Source organism: Psittacula echo (assembly GCF_963264785.1).
Source record: "Psittacula echo genome assembly, chromosome: 1".
Taxonomy (NCBI): domain Eukaryota; kingdom Metazoa; phylum Chordata; class Aves; order Psittaciformes; family Psittacidae; genus Psittacula; species Psittacula echo.
Genome location: NC_137735.1, coordinates 78,680,435 through 78,697,018, shown reverse-complemented (window position 1 = coordinate 78,697,018; position 16,584 = coordinate 78,680,435). Strand labels below are relative to the sequence as shown.

Genomic DNA, 16,584 nt, shown 5'->3' with positions numbered 1-16,584 from the left:
GCGCTCACAGCGTAGAAGCCACCCTTGTATTGGCTGCGTCAAAAGGAGCGTGACCAGCAGGTCAAAGGAGGTGATCCTGCCCCTCTACTCTGCTCTCCTGAGACCTCACTTGAAGCACTGTGTGCAGTTCTGGTGTCCTCAAGGACATGGAACTGTTGAGCAAGTCTAGATGAGGGCCGTAAGGATGACCAGGGGCTGGAGCACCTCCCGTATGAAGACAGGCTGAGAAAGTTGGGGCTGTTCAGCCTGGAGAAGAGAAGTAGCATGGGAGACTTCAGAGCAGCCTTCCAGTATCTGAAGGGGGCCTGCAAGGATTCTGAAGAGGGGCTCTTCAACAGGGACTGTAGTGATAAGAGAAGGGATGATGGGTTTAAATTGAAACAGGGAAGATATGTATCTTATGTATGTCTTAGATATCTAACCTTATATCAGGTTAGATATAAGGAAGAAATTCTTTACTGTGAGGGTGGTGAGGCACTGGCACAGGTTGCCCAAAGAAGTGGTAAATGCTCCATCCCTGTCAGTGTTTAAGGCCAGGTTGGACAGAGCCTTGGGTGCCATGGTCTAGTGTGAGGCATCCCTGCCTATGGCAGGGAGTTGGAACTAGATGATGTTAAGGTCTTTCCCAACCCAAGGCATCCTATGATTCTGTGATCCTGAGCCTAAACCTGGACACAAATGTTACTGTTTTGCAGCTTATTCTTTTTATGATTATTTCTATTGTTTAATTTCAAGTCAACCATGCTCTGAAAATGTGGCGTCATTGGAGTAATTAATGTAATTTGCATAACTGGAAGCTCAGGAGTGTAAGTCTTGCTTTAATGTGTATTAGAAGTTGAGTGAGGGCTCTCTAGAAGAGAGGACATTCGACTTGGTGCTTTCTCTTTGCCAGCAGATTAGGTTACTCCCTTGGGCTCACCATCGGGACTCTGCCCTGGTCCCATCCAGCAGCAAGCTGAGTCACTCTTGCCTGTGCCTGGCTGCTCCAGCCTCTGTCCCCTGTTGCTAGAGGTATTAAACAATCCTCTCTTGCTATGTATGCAGGGTAACAGCTCTTTGACTGTCTGAAGTTCTTCACATTGCTCCTTACTGTATCCCTGGAGATGGGAGTTTCCTCAGTGGAGAGGGATTCAGCAAGTCTACAAATAACAGGGTCTGAAGACTGCCTTGCTGTTGATTTCATATGCTAGCAATAAATAGAAACTTATTTCTGTCCAAGACTCTTCTACCTCCTAGTGTGTGATCCCTTTCCCTGTTTCAGAGAAGTTACCAACTTTTCAGGCTCGTGCAATGAGTTTCTCCTGTGAAAGAGGCTTTAGCCTGTTCTCATCCCTTTGGGCCACGAGTTCAGGTGGTGGTGAGAATCAAACAGACAGGAGCTAATCAGCTTTTTTAGAGTCTGAACCGGTAGTATGAGACAAGTAAGTAGCAACTGTTTAAAACAAACACTCAACCAAACAAAATACACTTTGCAATGAAGGAGAGAGGAAGAGTAGAGCAGATGCATAATGAGCCTGCTTCTGGCTTTTGTGCCCCTGTCCTGGGATTTAAACAGGATTTAGCAACTTATTTTTACCTCTGTACACCCTTTTTAAATGAAACTAGAATGGGTAAATTAGAATCACAGAATGGTTAGGGTTGGAAAGGACCTTAAGATCATCTAGTTCCAACCCCCCTGCCATGGGCAGGGACACCTCACACTAAACCATGGCATGCAAGGCTCTGTCCAACCTGGCCTTGAGCACTGCCAAGGATGGAGCATTCACAGCCTCCCTGGGCAACCCATTCCAGTGCCTCACCACCCTCACAGTAAAGAACTTCTTCCTTATATCCAATCTAAACTTCCCCTGTTTAAGTTTGAACCCGTTACCCCTTGTCCTGTCACTACAGTCCCTGATGAATGTCCCCAGCATCCTTGTAGGCCCCCTTCAGATACTGGAAGGCTGCTATGAGGTCTCCACGCAGCCTTCTCTTCTCCAGGCTGAACAGCCCCAACTTTCTCAGCCTGTCTTCATACGGGAGGTGCTCCAGTCTCCTGATCATCCTCGTGGCCCTCCTCTGGACTTGCTCCAACAGTTCCATGTCCTTTTTATGTTGAAGACACCAGAACTGCACACAATGCTCCAAGTGAGGTCTCATGAGAGCAGAGTAGAGGGGCAGGATCACCTCATTCGACCTGCTGGTCACGCTCCTCTTGATGCAGCTCAGGATACAGTTGGCTTTCTGGGCTGTGAGCACACACTGCCGGCTCATGTTCATTTTCTCATCGACCAACACCCCCAAGTCCTTCTCTGCAGGGGTGCTCTGAATCTCTTCTCTGCCCAACCTGCAGCTGTGCCTGGGATTGCTCCGATCCAGGTGTAGGACCTTGCACTTGGCATGGTTGAACTTCATAAGGTTGGCATCTGCCCACCTCACAAGCGTGTCGAGGTCCCTCTGGATGGCATCCCTTCCCTCCGGCGTATCAACTGAACCACACAGCTTGGTGTCATCGGCAAACTTGCTGAGGGCGCGCTCAATGCCACTGTCCATGTCACCGACAAAGATGTTGAACAAAACCGGTCCCAAAACCGGTCCCAACACCGATCCCTGAGGGACACCACTTGTTACCGGTCTCCAGCTGGACATTGAGCCATTGACCGCAACTCTTTGCGTGCGGCCATCCAGCCAGTTCTTTATCCACCGAGTGGTCCACCCATCAAATTGATGTCTCTCCAATTTAGAGACAAGGATGTCGTGTGGGACAGTGTCGAACGCTTTGCTCAAGTCCAGGTAGATGATGTCAACTGCTCTGCCCCTTGTCCATCAGTTCCATAGCCCCATCATAGAAGGCCACCAAATTGGTCAGGCAGGATTTCCCCTTAGTGTAGCCAGGCTGGCTGTCACCAACCACCTCCTTGTTTTTCATGTGCCTTAGCATGCCTTCCAGGAGAATCTGCTCCAAGAGTTTGCTAGGCACAGAGGTGAGACTGACTGGTCTGTAATTCCCCGGGTCATCCATTTTTCCCTTCCTGAAAATGGGGGTTATATTTCCCCTTTTCCAGTTGTCCAGGCATTAGTGTAACACTGAGCTGAACTGGCTGAATGCAAACTGCACTAGATAAATTTCTTCACTGGCATGGATGGCTGTGTTGTTTCTGTAACTTTCTCCATATATGAAGGGAGTTGTTTTAATAGTTCTATGATCTACATGTAAGTTTGTCTGGGGTCTTGCTGCAAAAGAAAGTCATGATCTTGTCACAGCTTGGCAGAAAGCACAGGAGTGGGTTAGGGTGCTAGAGGTAAAACTGCTCTTCAATTTCATGAACTGTGACATAACTGAGGCAATAGGCATGTGTTATGCTCCTATCATTGAGGTGCTGTATGTGTGGTTATTGTAATGGGTATTATGGAAGCTTGAATAACTATTTTGGCTTGGGACTTTTCTGTGAAGTTCTTCTATGGAGAAGTATTCTTGAGGACATGATCCTTGAATCTTGGGTCTGGTTTACTGGATATATTGGAAACTTTCATAAGGACTGGGGAAGTCTAAGCAGTTTTTTCTCTAATTCCAGAGTTCTCAGCGCTTGCCAAACAGATACCGAAGACACCCTCTCTTTGGTAGTGGAAAAGAGTGGCCAGAGAACTGGTGGAAATCGCTCTGCCAACAGTTAATGATGGAAGGGTTCCTCAAAGAAGTCTCAAAGCATAACGTTTTTGCAACCACATGTGTGCTTACCCAGAAGGTACTTCTTGTTGTGAAACTTACCCATCAAAAGCTTTTTGCAGTAATCTATATTTAAGCCATGAGGTTTATTTCTTCCAGGGTAGAAATTGGCTGTTAAAAGCTGGATCCGACTCAAATCCAAGTCTTCTACTACATTCAAATGAAGACCTTAATCTCCAGAGACCACCTAGAAGGTAATTGTACATATGTTCTCTTTAGCCCTTTTTTCAATCAATATAAGACCAGATCAGTTTCTGGAGCCTGTTTCTGGAGATGGCTAGGTTGGACAGAAGACTTCTGCACTTGATGTTTCCAGCCATAACTTTCCCTGATTTGTATCATAATACAAAAATACAGCTGCTCCTCTACTCTGCTGTCAGGAGACCTCACTTGGAGCTTTGTGTGAAGTTCTGGTGTCCTCAACATAAGAAGGACATGGAGCTGTTGGAGCAAGTCCAGAGGAGGGCCATGAGGATGACCAGGGGATTGGAGCACCTCCCATACGAAGAGAGGCTGAGAAGATTGAGGCTGTTCAGCCTGGAGAAGAGAAGGCTGCATGGAGACCTCAGAGCAGCCTTCCAGTATCAGAAGGGGGCCTACAAGGATGCTGGGGATGGACTCTTCATCAGGGACTGTAGTGATAGGACAAGGGGTAACGGGTTCAAACTTAAACAGGGGAAGTTCAGGTTAGATATAAGGAAGAAATTCTTTACTATGAGGGTGGTGAGGTGCTGGCACAGTTTGCCCAAAGAAGTGGTGAATGCTCCATCCCTGGCAGTGTTCAAGGCCAGGTTGGACAGAGCCTTGGGTGACATGGTCTAGTGTGAGGCATCCTTGCCCATGCCCATTGTAACTGAATGATGTTAAGGTCCTTTCCAGCCCAAACCATTCTGTGATTCTGAGCTAAAGAAGTTACCGTGAGTGCTTGGATAAACACCTTTGACTGCTGGTATGGAAAGTGACGTGTCTTTGCAGCTTAAATCAGACAGTCTCTCATCACTGAGGTTTTCAGTGGAGCTAATGGAATGGTCGTGTAACTGGGAAAGTTAGTGGAGAAATGTAGTGAAAGTACCTGATCTACTCAGAAAATTTGTGCCTTCTGGGTAGCCTGGAAGCATGTTGTAGCAGTGCATCCTCATGGAGAAAGTAACCAGCTGAAGACAAGAAACAGGAGAGGAAAATCCATCAAGACTGATGTTCTTCCTAATGCTGATGAGTTATACCGTGAGACTTGAAACAGAGTAGCTAGCAACTTTTCTCAGTTACATACTTGACATTTAAGCTGAGAATGAAATGGGAAAGCCTTTGGTTCAAGAAGAATTGATTCAATGCAAATCTCTAACACTTTGCGTATTTCTGTGAAATTTAAACTATTTAAAGACCTGGTGAGTATGTCTGCAAAAGTAGGGTATTTTTTCAGTGGTGGTCAGGTATTTCCCATCAGATGATAGAGCTCCAAGAAAATAACATGAAGATTTTCTTGTAATTCTTTGTTTCTGAGTATATTTAATAAGCAGTGTTGTGTTGTTCTGCACACACACTAATTCTGAAGTGAAAGGTAATGAATTGGAGGTTGTAGAGGCTTTGCTGTGGCAAGAAATAATATTAGAGCAGAGTTCTTCAGAGCTGGTCTTAAGAGCCTGTTTTGGTGTCTAGATTGTTGCTCAAAACCAAAACTGGGTAAAGATAAAGTAGCATTTTTCTTTTGTCTTTTAATGTTCTACTGTTGTGGCACTCTCAGCTGCTGTCTACTTGTCAAAAAAATGCTGGTTATTAAACATAAGCAACAGGGAAAGCTGTATGCTTAGTGTAAGCCAGAAAGTTGGTACTGTTTTTTTTTCCTCTAGTAATGGAGTCTTTAAAACTGAATCTTTCAAGTGTTGTCACAAAAATCTTTATTTCTTCCATAAGACAAGGTTCTTGTCCCTTGTTAATTTTAGCATTGAGAGGCTTTGAGGTACTTGGTGTTTTTTCTCCAAGAATGGTGATTATAATAATTTATCAGTAAGAACTTTTGATTTGCCCAGCATATCCCTTTACAAAGTTCAGATCAGTTTGCATAGTACACTTTTATTTTTTTTAACGGCAGTGTCACTGTACAAATAACTTTGACTCGACTAAGATATAATTCTCTTCCTTACAGCAGCAGACCTTTACCTGTGCCCTCAGTGCAGCGCTCACCAGTTAAGAAAGGAGTAGGGCAGTCTCCAGTGAAGCAGGTCTGTGTGTATCACCCCTCTTGCCCTCTATGGTCTGTCCATGATGGTATTCAAGAAACCTTGCAAGTGTGTCATGGTGTTACAAAAGAATATTTGGCTGCTAACAACAACTTCACTGAACAAAATTTTAAATCAGCATTTGTTTGTTCTTGTTCTTCTATTTATTTATATTTTTTATAGATGTCTCTATATGAGATGTTTGCATATGAGAGAAAAGGTGAAACTCTTCCAGGAAGCAGTAATATGCTTAACAGGTACAGTATTCTAAAATATCACTGAATTACCTGATTTTGACTGTATTGGTAGGGATACTGTTTTCAGGATGCTTAAACCCAGCATTCTCGTGTGGAAAGTGATGGTGAAAAGGCTTAATGTATTAAAAAAAAAAAAAGACAAGCATGTAAAACTTATTGTACACTGCATTATATTTCAAAACATTGAACTATTACAACATGTAATTGGCTTGGACTTTGACAAGTTGTATGTACTCGTAGTGTCACAGGCAAAGTGAGCTTTATTAATGGCCGAAGTGCAGCTTTCTCACAGGTGTTACTTCAAATCCAGGCAAGAAAACCAGCAGATGCTCACTAAAAATGGAGCAACAGCAGCTTTAGATGAAATGATTTTCCAGAGCCCATGTTTTTTCAATCTCTTCTATGTGAAGGTTGAAACTAATGAATTTTAACTTGTGATGACTTAAAGTAACAAATGGAGAGTCATTTATTGCCCAAGCAGTTTGCAAATAATAATTCAAGCAAAATAGTTATTAGGTTGTGACTTGCTCTTAAAGCTGGCAAAACTGCCTGTGTGCCTTGTGCAGGGGCTGTAAATGAGCACGTAGGTTTCTGCCTTTCTGTGTTAGTCTGGAGAAGACTGAATGAGGTTGAGGCTCCCTCAGGTCAAAAGAAATGAAACAAGCTTTTGCAAAAAGCAGACCAAGTAATTTGTTTTCCTGGCTTGTGTGGTGCTTAAGATTAAACCTACCTTGCATTTCTGAGCAGCTTGATTCCTCCTTTGTGCCTTATGCTGGGAAATGACAGGAAAACAGGATATGTCACTTAGAGTGAATAATTGCCACTGCAGCCATGTGAAGAAAAATCATTTTGCGGACAGCTATGATCCAAACAAGTATTATTTCACCCTTTGCTTAGGGAAGGATGCTCCTACTCCTAGCTTGTCTGCTAACAGATAATTGCAGTATAATCACAGCAGTCTAATTAAGGGTGAATGTCCTGAAGTATGTGAGCCTCTGGACTGGAAGCTGTGGTGCTGCTTTCTAGGCAGACGTGCCTTGCAGTAATATCAGCTAATTCTGCTTACAGCTCAGCAGCTGTGTTCTTGTCACTAATGCTTTTCAGGTTATTAGCTCTTTTTGGCCAAGATTATCAGCTGTGGGAATGTAGTGTAAGGTGTTTCTTGTGGGATACTGTCAGAATAATGTTATGAGTGGACAACTGCTTGTCAAAACATGTTTTTGTTCACAATAGGAGAATCTAGCTGTTGATAGGAATATTGATGGGGGGGGTTGTTTGTGGGGTTTTTTCCTCACATAAGTGTTATTTCAGCTGTTTCAGCTTTGTCCACTAGGAGTATTTTCAAGTTACGGGACCAGGTACAGGATTTCTGTTATGTTAGGGATAGTGCTTATTCTGCCCCAACCAGCTCAACTCCTGTATGAGTGCAGCACTAGCACAAGGTGCCAGACTGCAGTCTGATTGTGCTGTCAGAAGTCAAAATATGTTGGACTGCTGCTTTCCTATAGCCCTGTGCAAAGTTCCTGAATAAAATGATCTAACACAGGCTTGTTTTATGCTTCTTTATTTTTTTGATAGTGTTGCAGAGTGCTCGTTGGTCAGATCTCCTTTGAAGCCTTCACAGCCTGTTTCATCCCGAGAAAAAGAACTAGAGGCAAGTTTTGGGAAGAGGGAGGATATGGGTGAGTTCCTGAAAACAGTCATCCTATATTGGAGCACCTGGCTTGGGCTGCTCTTAATATTACAAAGATGTTTTGAATAGAAGTCCTAGAAGTGGATTTGAATATGTTAAGATGGATTAATAGATCATAGATTTTTTTGTATGTTAGTGGGAAGATGAGGGAAGCTGTAACATTTCCTCTCATATTAATTACATCAATCTAGAGCCGTTTTATGAGACTATGGCTCTCTTCACAGACTGCTCTCTATGGCAAATTGCTGACTGCTAGACAGAAGGTAGCTAATGAGAAGGTAATTCCTCCAGCTGTCTTGGCAACCAATAAGATCCTGGTGGAGATGGCCCGAATAAGGTAAAGGGAATGCGCACACGTGTCGTACAAACTGAGAGGGTTGCAAGCCAAGTCACAAACCCCCTTTCTGCTCTTGTTGGGAGCATGTGTCTTACGGGTAGAGGAACAGCTCTCTTGAGAATTTCTGTTTAATACCCTTGTAGACCACTGTCTGGTATAAGTTAAGCAGTTGACATCAGGCTTGGGTTTTGTCATAGTGTCCAAAGCTCCTGTCAGGTTGATGAGTCAGAGGAGGAAAGTGTGTGTTCTACTAATGCTTTCCATTCCATCTGCTTCTCTCCATTGTGTCTTAATAATTTTACTATGCCCTTATCTGCTAAGGGTCAGCTACAGGTCAGGAGCTGTCCCTTACCTTGTATGGGTAACTGGTGTAAAAGAATAAGCACAATTTAGTGTGGCTCTCAAGTACTGCAAGGAGGGGGAAAAAACTATGTTTTGGTTTTTTTTTTCTCATTGTATGAGGGGGTATTGTGGAGCAGCTCAATTGATAATGTATCTGAAGTGCCTTCTCCAGCTACTAAACAGCACTAGAGAACATTACTTGGGGAACGTGTATGTTGTTGTTCCATGTAGGAGCTCTGGGGTATGTGCTCTTGGGAGGTAAAGCAAATGAAGATGTATGTGGAAAACTGATCCTCCAAAATAGTAAGCAACAAACTTCACGTTTCTGCTCTAGTCAAGCTTTATGATTCAGATGCAGAAGCGGTGAACTTAAATAGTTGCAGAGATGATGAAGGTGCAGAAATAACACTTTCAAGTCTTCAATAATAGATCTGTGTGCCAAGCATAGGTCATTGACAGACACCTGATGTTTTAAAGCACTGGCATAGAACATTACCACAGCTTTTATTATTCATCCTAAACCAGGCCTACGACTGTTGAGAATGTGAAGAGAATTGATGGTGTATCTGAAGCAAAATCCACCATGTTGATTCCTCTCCTGGCTGAAATTAAGGACTTCTGCCAAGTAAATGGCTTGCAGGTAAGAATTATGACAGTGTCTGCTACTTTGCAGGAGCCTTAACAGTGTAATTTGGTCTGTAGCTGCCAGATTTGTCCTTCAGAATTAGTCCATGTCTCAGCTATTCCTTCCATGCGTGGGAGTGAAGCTTGCTAACCTTGTGTACAGAGTTCTCACCAAATCTGAATGTGTTCCTTTGCAATGACATTGGGATGTCTTTGGGATCTGGCTGATGTTCCAGATTGGTGTGGCCTGGAAGCCCAGGACAACCTTATAAAGGTCACCCATCTGGCCAGGCTGAATGTGATTTGGGGCTGGAGGTCAAATTTATATCGATGTTCCTTCATCATGTCTTAATGACTCAGTAGACCAGGAGGGTAGGGCTTTGCTTTCTCTAAGTTTCTCCTTAGGAGACTGGCTGAAGAGCTTAATTTCTAGCTGTTGGAAATGTTGGTTCTTTTCTCACAGTTGATTTTCTTCTGTGCAAGACCTTCTGTAGAGTGGCTTCTATGTCACTATTATGAGGCACACCACTAGGGAGGAGGGGCCACAGAGTAGAGGATTAGAGAAACTACGAAACAGTTTTGCTTGGGGGATCTTAATATCTATTTAAGTCTACAGTTAAAGGGATTTATCTAGTCCAAAAAGTAGGTAGAGCAGCAATATTACTTCTCTGTAATGCTTGAGAAGACTGCTTCACAGGAAGCTATTATGATTTAGGAATAGAGACCAAAAGCATTCCTGATTTGGTGCTTTTTTCAAGGAATCTGTCTTGAGCAGAAGATGAAAACAGAGGAGTTCCCATGTTAAGCAGCAGACTGAATACCACAGTTTGTGCTGACAGAATAGTTTTATTCCATCAGAATAAAACTATTAGGTTTTATGGGTGTAATGAGTAACACCTAAGAAGTTGTGTTTACCCAGATGCTGTTTTTCTGTTGCTTTGTTTTTTTTATGGCCCTTGAACAATCCCATGCTTATTCATTTAAGATGGGATGTCTGTCTGGATTCTCCTTGGGTTTGGTTTTTTTTTGGGGGGGGGCGGGGTTGGTTTTTTTTTTTGTGGAACATAGACTTGGGTTTCTCCACTGAGATGGACCTGACTGGTGTTTCTCTTTTGGGTAACTTCAGGTATGGGAGGGTGATCCATTGGTTGTCACTGGGTTATAATTCTTATTAATTCTCTCTGTCTCACTTAGACTGACACATTCTCTCCATCTGGATCTAAAGATCAGAAAAAAGCATCTCCCTGGAAGCATACTAGAGCCCTCTCTCCCTCGGAGCATGTTACATATGTCCTGTTCCAAGAAAAAAATCTCTCTGTGGTAGGCTACTCCCTGTGGAGGTCGCTTCCTTTATGAAAACTAATGGAGGGGTTGCTTTGTCTAGAGGAGGGGGATTTGTAAGTTCTTTTATATCCTCTGGGGTGGAGTTACTTTAAAATACTTTCCTGGCTAGTGGTACCTCATCTAATTTAATGTTATGGATGGGTAAAAGTATGAGAAACTTTGCTTACTCTGAGGTGGGATGCAGGGAGATAAGATACAGCTCCCTACTTGTTAAGATGCCTGTGCAGATTCCAGGCATCAGGCAGAATGGTTGCTGTCACTTCACTGCCCTATTTAAGTGGAGTTAGCAGCATGCTTTTCTATTGCATGTGTTAGTTCTGCCTGATACTGTCTCTGCCTTTTTATACTAGTAAGGACATACAGAAAAACTTCCTGATCCTGCTGGAAGAGACACCAAGCATGGGGCCTGATAAAGGGATATCTTCATGGTTAATAACCACTGGGATAAATTTCATTAACTCTGGTTTGGGTAGTAAGCCCCTATCCTTTCTATATGCCATGCTCATGTGTAAGGCTTCCATGCCAAGAAACAAAGCTTCTGGGAAGGTTCAACGCAAAACAGAAGCCTTAAGTGCTAAGTATTATTGTGGCTTTCTAGTTCAGATTTGAGCTATGTCTACCTGTTACAAAAGAAGTCGAGTACAAGTTATCTGTCACAACCAAGTTTGTTGATGAGCTCCAGGGCATGTGGCTAAGTGGCATCATGCCATGTACTCTGTGAAGATGAGCCTTATAAGCTGCTTTGGTGTAGTTTTATTTTTAATTCTACAATAGGAAACTGAAGTTGTGCTGAGTTTTATTTTGCCTCCCCAAGAGCATGGGTAAACCTTGTTAGCTAATCCCTAACTTAAAAGTGTACCTAAGGACTAATTAACAAGAAACAGTTGTATAATTCTTAATGGGTATAATTAAATGTTTAATTATTAAATGTATAATTATTAAGATGCTCTGTATCCACTAATCCTGATGTTTATATGCATAGCATGTGTATTGTCTGAGGAGAAATTGGTAGAAGCTTGAAACCTGTTTTTCCAAGGAAGATGTTAAATCTCTCCTTGAAAAGTACAAGTTTAGGCAGATAATTTGAGATATTTTTCTTCAAGGCAGATGTTTTAAGAGGTGACAGTTGTGCCATCTCAACCCCTTCTGCCTTTGTTTTCCTAGAGGACTATCAGTGAGAGCAGATCTCTACCTCTTTCCGAGGTTGGCACTCACCTGTTCCAGGCGCTGAAAGCTGGCTACCCTGTCAACCTGGAACGAGCAGGTTTGACTCCTGAAGTTCACCAGATGATTTGTGATGTTATTCATAAGCCTCCCATTGAGTCGGGTGAGCATCGCAGCCCTTCTCTGAAGCTTCTCATGACAGTGGCATACAGATGAAGGGAGTGAAAAACTGACAGCTCAGCTGCTGCTTCAGGTAGAAACCATCATTTCTGGAAGGGCTGTGGCAAGGCAGAGCACAGCAAGGCCAGGGTCATTGCTTTCTTTCCAAGGTTATGTTGTCAAATAAAGCTATTGTGGTTCATTAGAGCTGAAGAGGGGTAGGGTAGCCCTTTACAAACCCTTTCTCTCAATTGCATGGCTGCTGAAAAGATTTGGGGATAGTTCTTAAATCTGTATTTACTCAGGTCTTTGGGGAAAACATGAGCCTGACAAACTTCCTGTAAGTACTGGTATCAACAAACAATATGATGAATAAGAGCTGTAGGATTTCCCTGGTGCAACTTAACTTTAAGATACTTGTTTGTGATGAAGAACCTGATAAGTGCAGGAAAAGTAGTTCTTGCTCCTAATGCTGGAGCCATGGGCTAGTTCAGAGGTTGAAGACAGCCACGTGCTGACTTAGAATTCTGGGACTAGGTGACTTAAACTTCAGTCTTGCCCTAGTAGTTTAATTTCTTAGGTTGACAAGGGTGGGCTTGCTGGCTTCATTGTTCTTGTCCTACTGTGGATTAATGTGTCTTTCTCAGCTGCAGTTACAGGCTTGGCCAGACTCTGATATTTTATATTTAGTGCCACACTGGAATGGAAGACTGGCATGGCACTTTACTTAAAAAAACAGAAAGGTTTTTCAGCATAGGCTAGCAGAGCCTTCCTTTCAAGAGAAAATGGTTGACAGGAAATGCATGTTTAAGGCAGGCAATTCTAATATTTGACTAAATTGAAGGATAGTAATAAACGTGGTGGGGATTTATCCCATGGTCCACTGTTTTATTTATTGTCTTTCTCTGTGCCTTTATCTTTTGCTTTAATGATGTGTTTTATGACAGAAAACTGAATATAAGACAAGAGGATTAAAAAATTAATATTATATTTATGCTTTTTTCCAAGACACCACTAAAATTCAAGCAATCAGAAAACTTGTTCCTGCAAATATTGAACTGTATCTCATCAGGATGACTATTGCATTATTGGAGAAAGGGGCCAGAAATAAGTCTTGGGATGGCTCAGGCTTCAAAAGGATGTTGGTGTGGTCAGAAGAGCAGGAGGAAAAAACAGGAGCAGATCAAGAAAACAGGGATGATGCCATGTGGAGTAAAACAAAGGTTAGTAAGAAAAGGTATAAAATTGGTTTCATAAAAATAGTTTCCTCTTTTGGAACAGCTTAAAAGCCCTTTGCTATTCCCAGTAGTGCTTAGTGTCTCATCCTCACAATTTGTCTTTCTGTCGGTTTTGAGTGGGTCTGCCTCCTCCTCCTGGGAGAGCAATGCTCAGAGCAGAACCAGAGTTCCCCTTGCAAAGTCTTGACCTAGGAAGAAGGCTGCCCCTGTGCAGCCTAGCTGTAATCTGATACACATAGGAAGAGATCAAATCAGGTGCCATGTGGGTCTGTCAGCTCATCTCTACCATAATAAGTCCTGGACATCCAGCCCAAGAAAATCAGGTACATGATGGTCCACCACTGTAGACCACCACAATGGCAGCTTAACAGTGGCCTCAGGGGCAAATGCTTCCTGCTATAGTTCAGTCCTTCAGGATGTGGATGCAAAAGGTCTTTAAAATCCTGGACTTAGTGTAGCTGGAGCAGTGGAGGAAAAAGCTCAAATTCCATGTGCTCCCCAGTATAAAAACACTTGGAAGTCTGGATCCTTCATAGCCACAGATTCCATGTTCTGCCCCTGGCTAGCTTGTGTGCATTGGTATCTGATCACAAACCTGATGTGGGAAAAAGTAACTCTCTTCCTGCATCGAAGTCTAAGGCAACAGAAGAGTTAAGAGTGTGAAGAAAAAACAGAGGCAATGCCTCTTAAAAACGTCCGAGTCTTTCATGGGTTTCTCTGTTGCTTGAAACTGATGGGCATAGAAGTGGTAACAAGAAAAGTGTCATGCCATAAGGCTGACTCATTGGGAAGAAATCTCAGCGAATAAGGAGCTCTTTGTTGCCGCTGGAGAAAGGCTGAGCTACCATCTCCCAAGTTCCAGTTCAGTACCTTGTACAAAAGGTCACCCTGCGCTGGTGGTAAAAAGAAATTACAAACTCCAGATCTTTCTGCTGCCTGCTCTAGGATTTCATGTTTGTCCCTTACAGGATTTGGGGTTGATTTCTTCAACTCTGGCTCAAACAAGTCTTCAAGCCTTGCCATTTTGCCAAATTGATTATTTCTTGTATCCAAGTGCTGTTTTATTTAGACAGTATCTGGGTCTAAACCACCCTTTTCCTGGAGTTGACTCCTGGCAGTCCAATTGCATGAGCTCAAATAATACTTTTTTTCCCCTGCTACTGTTAGCTGTGGAGCTATTCAACAGGAATGACATGCTATTAGAAATCAAATTAATATTACACAAATGAGTAGACTGCACATCCAAAACCTATTCCAAATAGTCTTTATTTACTTCTCCTTCAGAAAATATGCTGATTCTAATAATTCCGTGTAGCAAGCACCTTTTAAATCTGCTAATGAATGATCTTGGGTTTTAACAACCTTACATTACTGCTGTTTTTATAGGGCAATTCAATCAATTTGACACTGAGGGAAAGAGCAGAGAAAACCCATCTGCAAGTGATGCCTTTGGCTTTGGTAACCAGATGTTCTTACTATAATAAAGCATGTAGAAGTGCTATTAGAGATGATCTCAGTAACACCAAGATGTGTACTCGATCCAAAAATCTCAGGTTGCTGTTTCAACCTGTGACGAGCAGGCATTATTTAGAATTTAGAAGTTAATATCTCTGTTCCCACTATGCCATTTTTAACTGATGCCTTTGCTGTAAAAACACATTTGAAAACCCAGTGCTTGAGACATAATCAAGTTATTTCAAGTTCTTGGAGCCGTGGGGATGGAGGAAGTTTTCTTCTTCACTACAACAAAGAGCCAAGTACAAGTTCCACTTCCTTTGTGTTTGAAATGGATGTGCTTACTCAAATTTCATTGTGATGAAATGGATAAGAAATAGCAATCTCATTGAGCAGAGGTTTACAGACCTGATTTACTTCCCAAAAAACCCTCTAAAATGCAGAATTGCATAGAATCTGGTATGTGCAGACTTAAGCTTTAATGCTGAGATGGATATAACAGCCTGCTTTCTTCCTTTCTTCCTGTCTTATGGAAAGTCTGTACAGAGTGTGGATGGTGGCCAGCCAGGTAGTGGAGGAGCAGCAGGAGGCTGTTCAAAGCCCATCATGCCAGTTTCTCCTAACAAGTCTGCCCTTGATCCCAGTGAGGAGGAGCTGTTTGCTGACTCTGAGTCCAAGGTGAGACTGCCTGGAGGTCTGTGCCAGGAGCAGAGCCCAGACCTGATGGTTAGGGTGTTGAACTTCTTAACAAACCTAAATCACAGCTTGCATCTGGATTCTCCACTGTGCCTAAAACCTTGGCTTAGCTTGCCAGCCAGCTTCTGTTGTGATTATCTTTGATACAGTGACAGCACGCTGCTTTTATTACTCTTGCTGTGCCCAAATACACCATTTTAACAGCATCAACCTGCTATAGGAGTTTTTTTTTTCCCCTGTTACGTCTTGTCAGCCATCTAGTGGCAGATGCTCCCAGTAGTTTAAGACGATGTTTGCCTCCTTTTCTTCTTTCAGGTATAAAGCTGTACAAGCTTGTATGCTCATCTCATTAAGGATTTTTGCACTGGTGATTATATCAACTCGAGTTATAAACATAAATATAATGGGTTTTTGTTTTGTTTTGTTTTTCTAAAGGAGCTTGTGAAGCTCTGAGCAGCACTGCTTGCACATTCAGTTTGAAGCTGGATATTTTTGAGTGCAAATTATAATGCAGACAAATCATTATTCATGGTCTGGTCAATGTTAGGTAGGTATAATTCCTACACAGGAATTATAGCACAGCAGGTATCTACTTGAAACGCTAAACACATACCACTGTCTTTTGATTGCTGATGAGCACTTCTAGAACATTGGTTTGTAGGGGCACAAGAGCATGTGTTTTGTTTCAGGTCAGATATTTCCCAGCCTGGATTCTTCATCCTGCTGTAGCTTAATTTTAGTCCCTCAATTATTTCAAGATGCTGGATTTCCTTGGGCAACATAGTCTAGTGTAAGGTCCTTTCTATGTGATTCTATGATTTAAGGGGCATGTGAGCAGTCTACCATAGTAGTGAAAAGCTTACATTTCCTGAGAAGCGTTTCAGGGAGGAGAGCTGTATAACTTATCTTATATATATAGGATATAGCTTATTATCTTATATCTTTTTTCCATGTTTATTTTCTTCTTCTAGAGCTCACATCCCCCTTTCAAGAGGAAGGTGCCAGAATGGTTTCAAACTTCAGCAGCGACAGTTCTACCAGACATCCAGACCAAGAAACACAAAAAAGACACCAGAAAAGGGATTTTTAGTTGATTAGAGAAATTAAGATGGATGTTTTGCTATTATTGAGTACTTTCTTTCTCTCTGAGTACTTTCTTTCTCTCTGAGTACTTTCTTTCTCTCTGAGTACTTTCTTTCTCTCTGAGTGCTCCTCCGTGCTTTGCTTTACATTGCTACTGTCGCTCGGCGGGTGCGGAGGGAGGAATTACCCCGGGAAAAAGTTTCACTGTGTGAAATTTGCTGTTATTAAAGGAATAAACAGTTCTCAACGTCTCTGTGTTGGGGAGGGATC

General features: G+C 42.5%; 1 protein-coding gene across 30 annotated transcripts in view; it reads left to right on the top strand.

Annotated features, from left to right (window-relative positions):
• WRN (WRN RecQ like helicase) overlaps positions 1–16,532 on the top strand; it is a 50,261-nt gene extending 33,729 nt beyond the window's left edge. For 6 of the 30 annotated variants that reach the window (XM_080618183.1, XM_080618181.1, XM_080618158.1 and 3 more), the window contains exons 26-37: positions 3,555–3,725; positions 3,806–3,900; positions 5,850–5,925; positions 6,106–6,179; positions 7,758–7,833; positions 8,097–8,209; positions 9,077–9,191; positions 10,370–10,495; positions 11,684–11,846; positions 12,851–13,065; positions 15,073–15,213; positions 16,203–16,531. In XM_080618183.1, coding sequence (XP_080474309.1) covers positions 3,555–3,725; positions 3,806–3,900; positions 5,850–5,925; positions 6,106–6,179; positions 7,758–7,833; positions 8,097–8,209; positions 9,077–9,191; positions 10,370–10,495; positions 11,684–11,846; positions 12,851–13,065; positions 15,073–15,213; positions 16,203–16,325 — 1,488 coding nt within the window. In that variant the 3' untranslated portion in view covers positions 16,326–16,531. The other 24 variants (XM_080618168.1, XM_080618166.1, XM_080618165.1 and 21 more) reach the window with 15 other exon arrangements.
• The last annotated feature ends 52 nt before the right edge of the window (positions 16,533–16,584 follow it).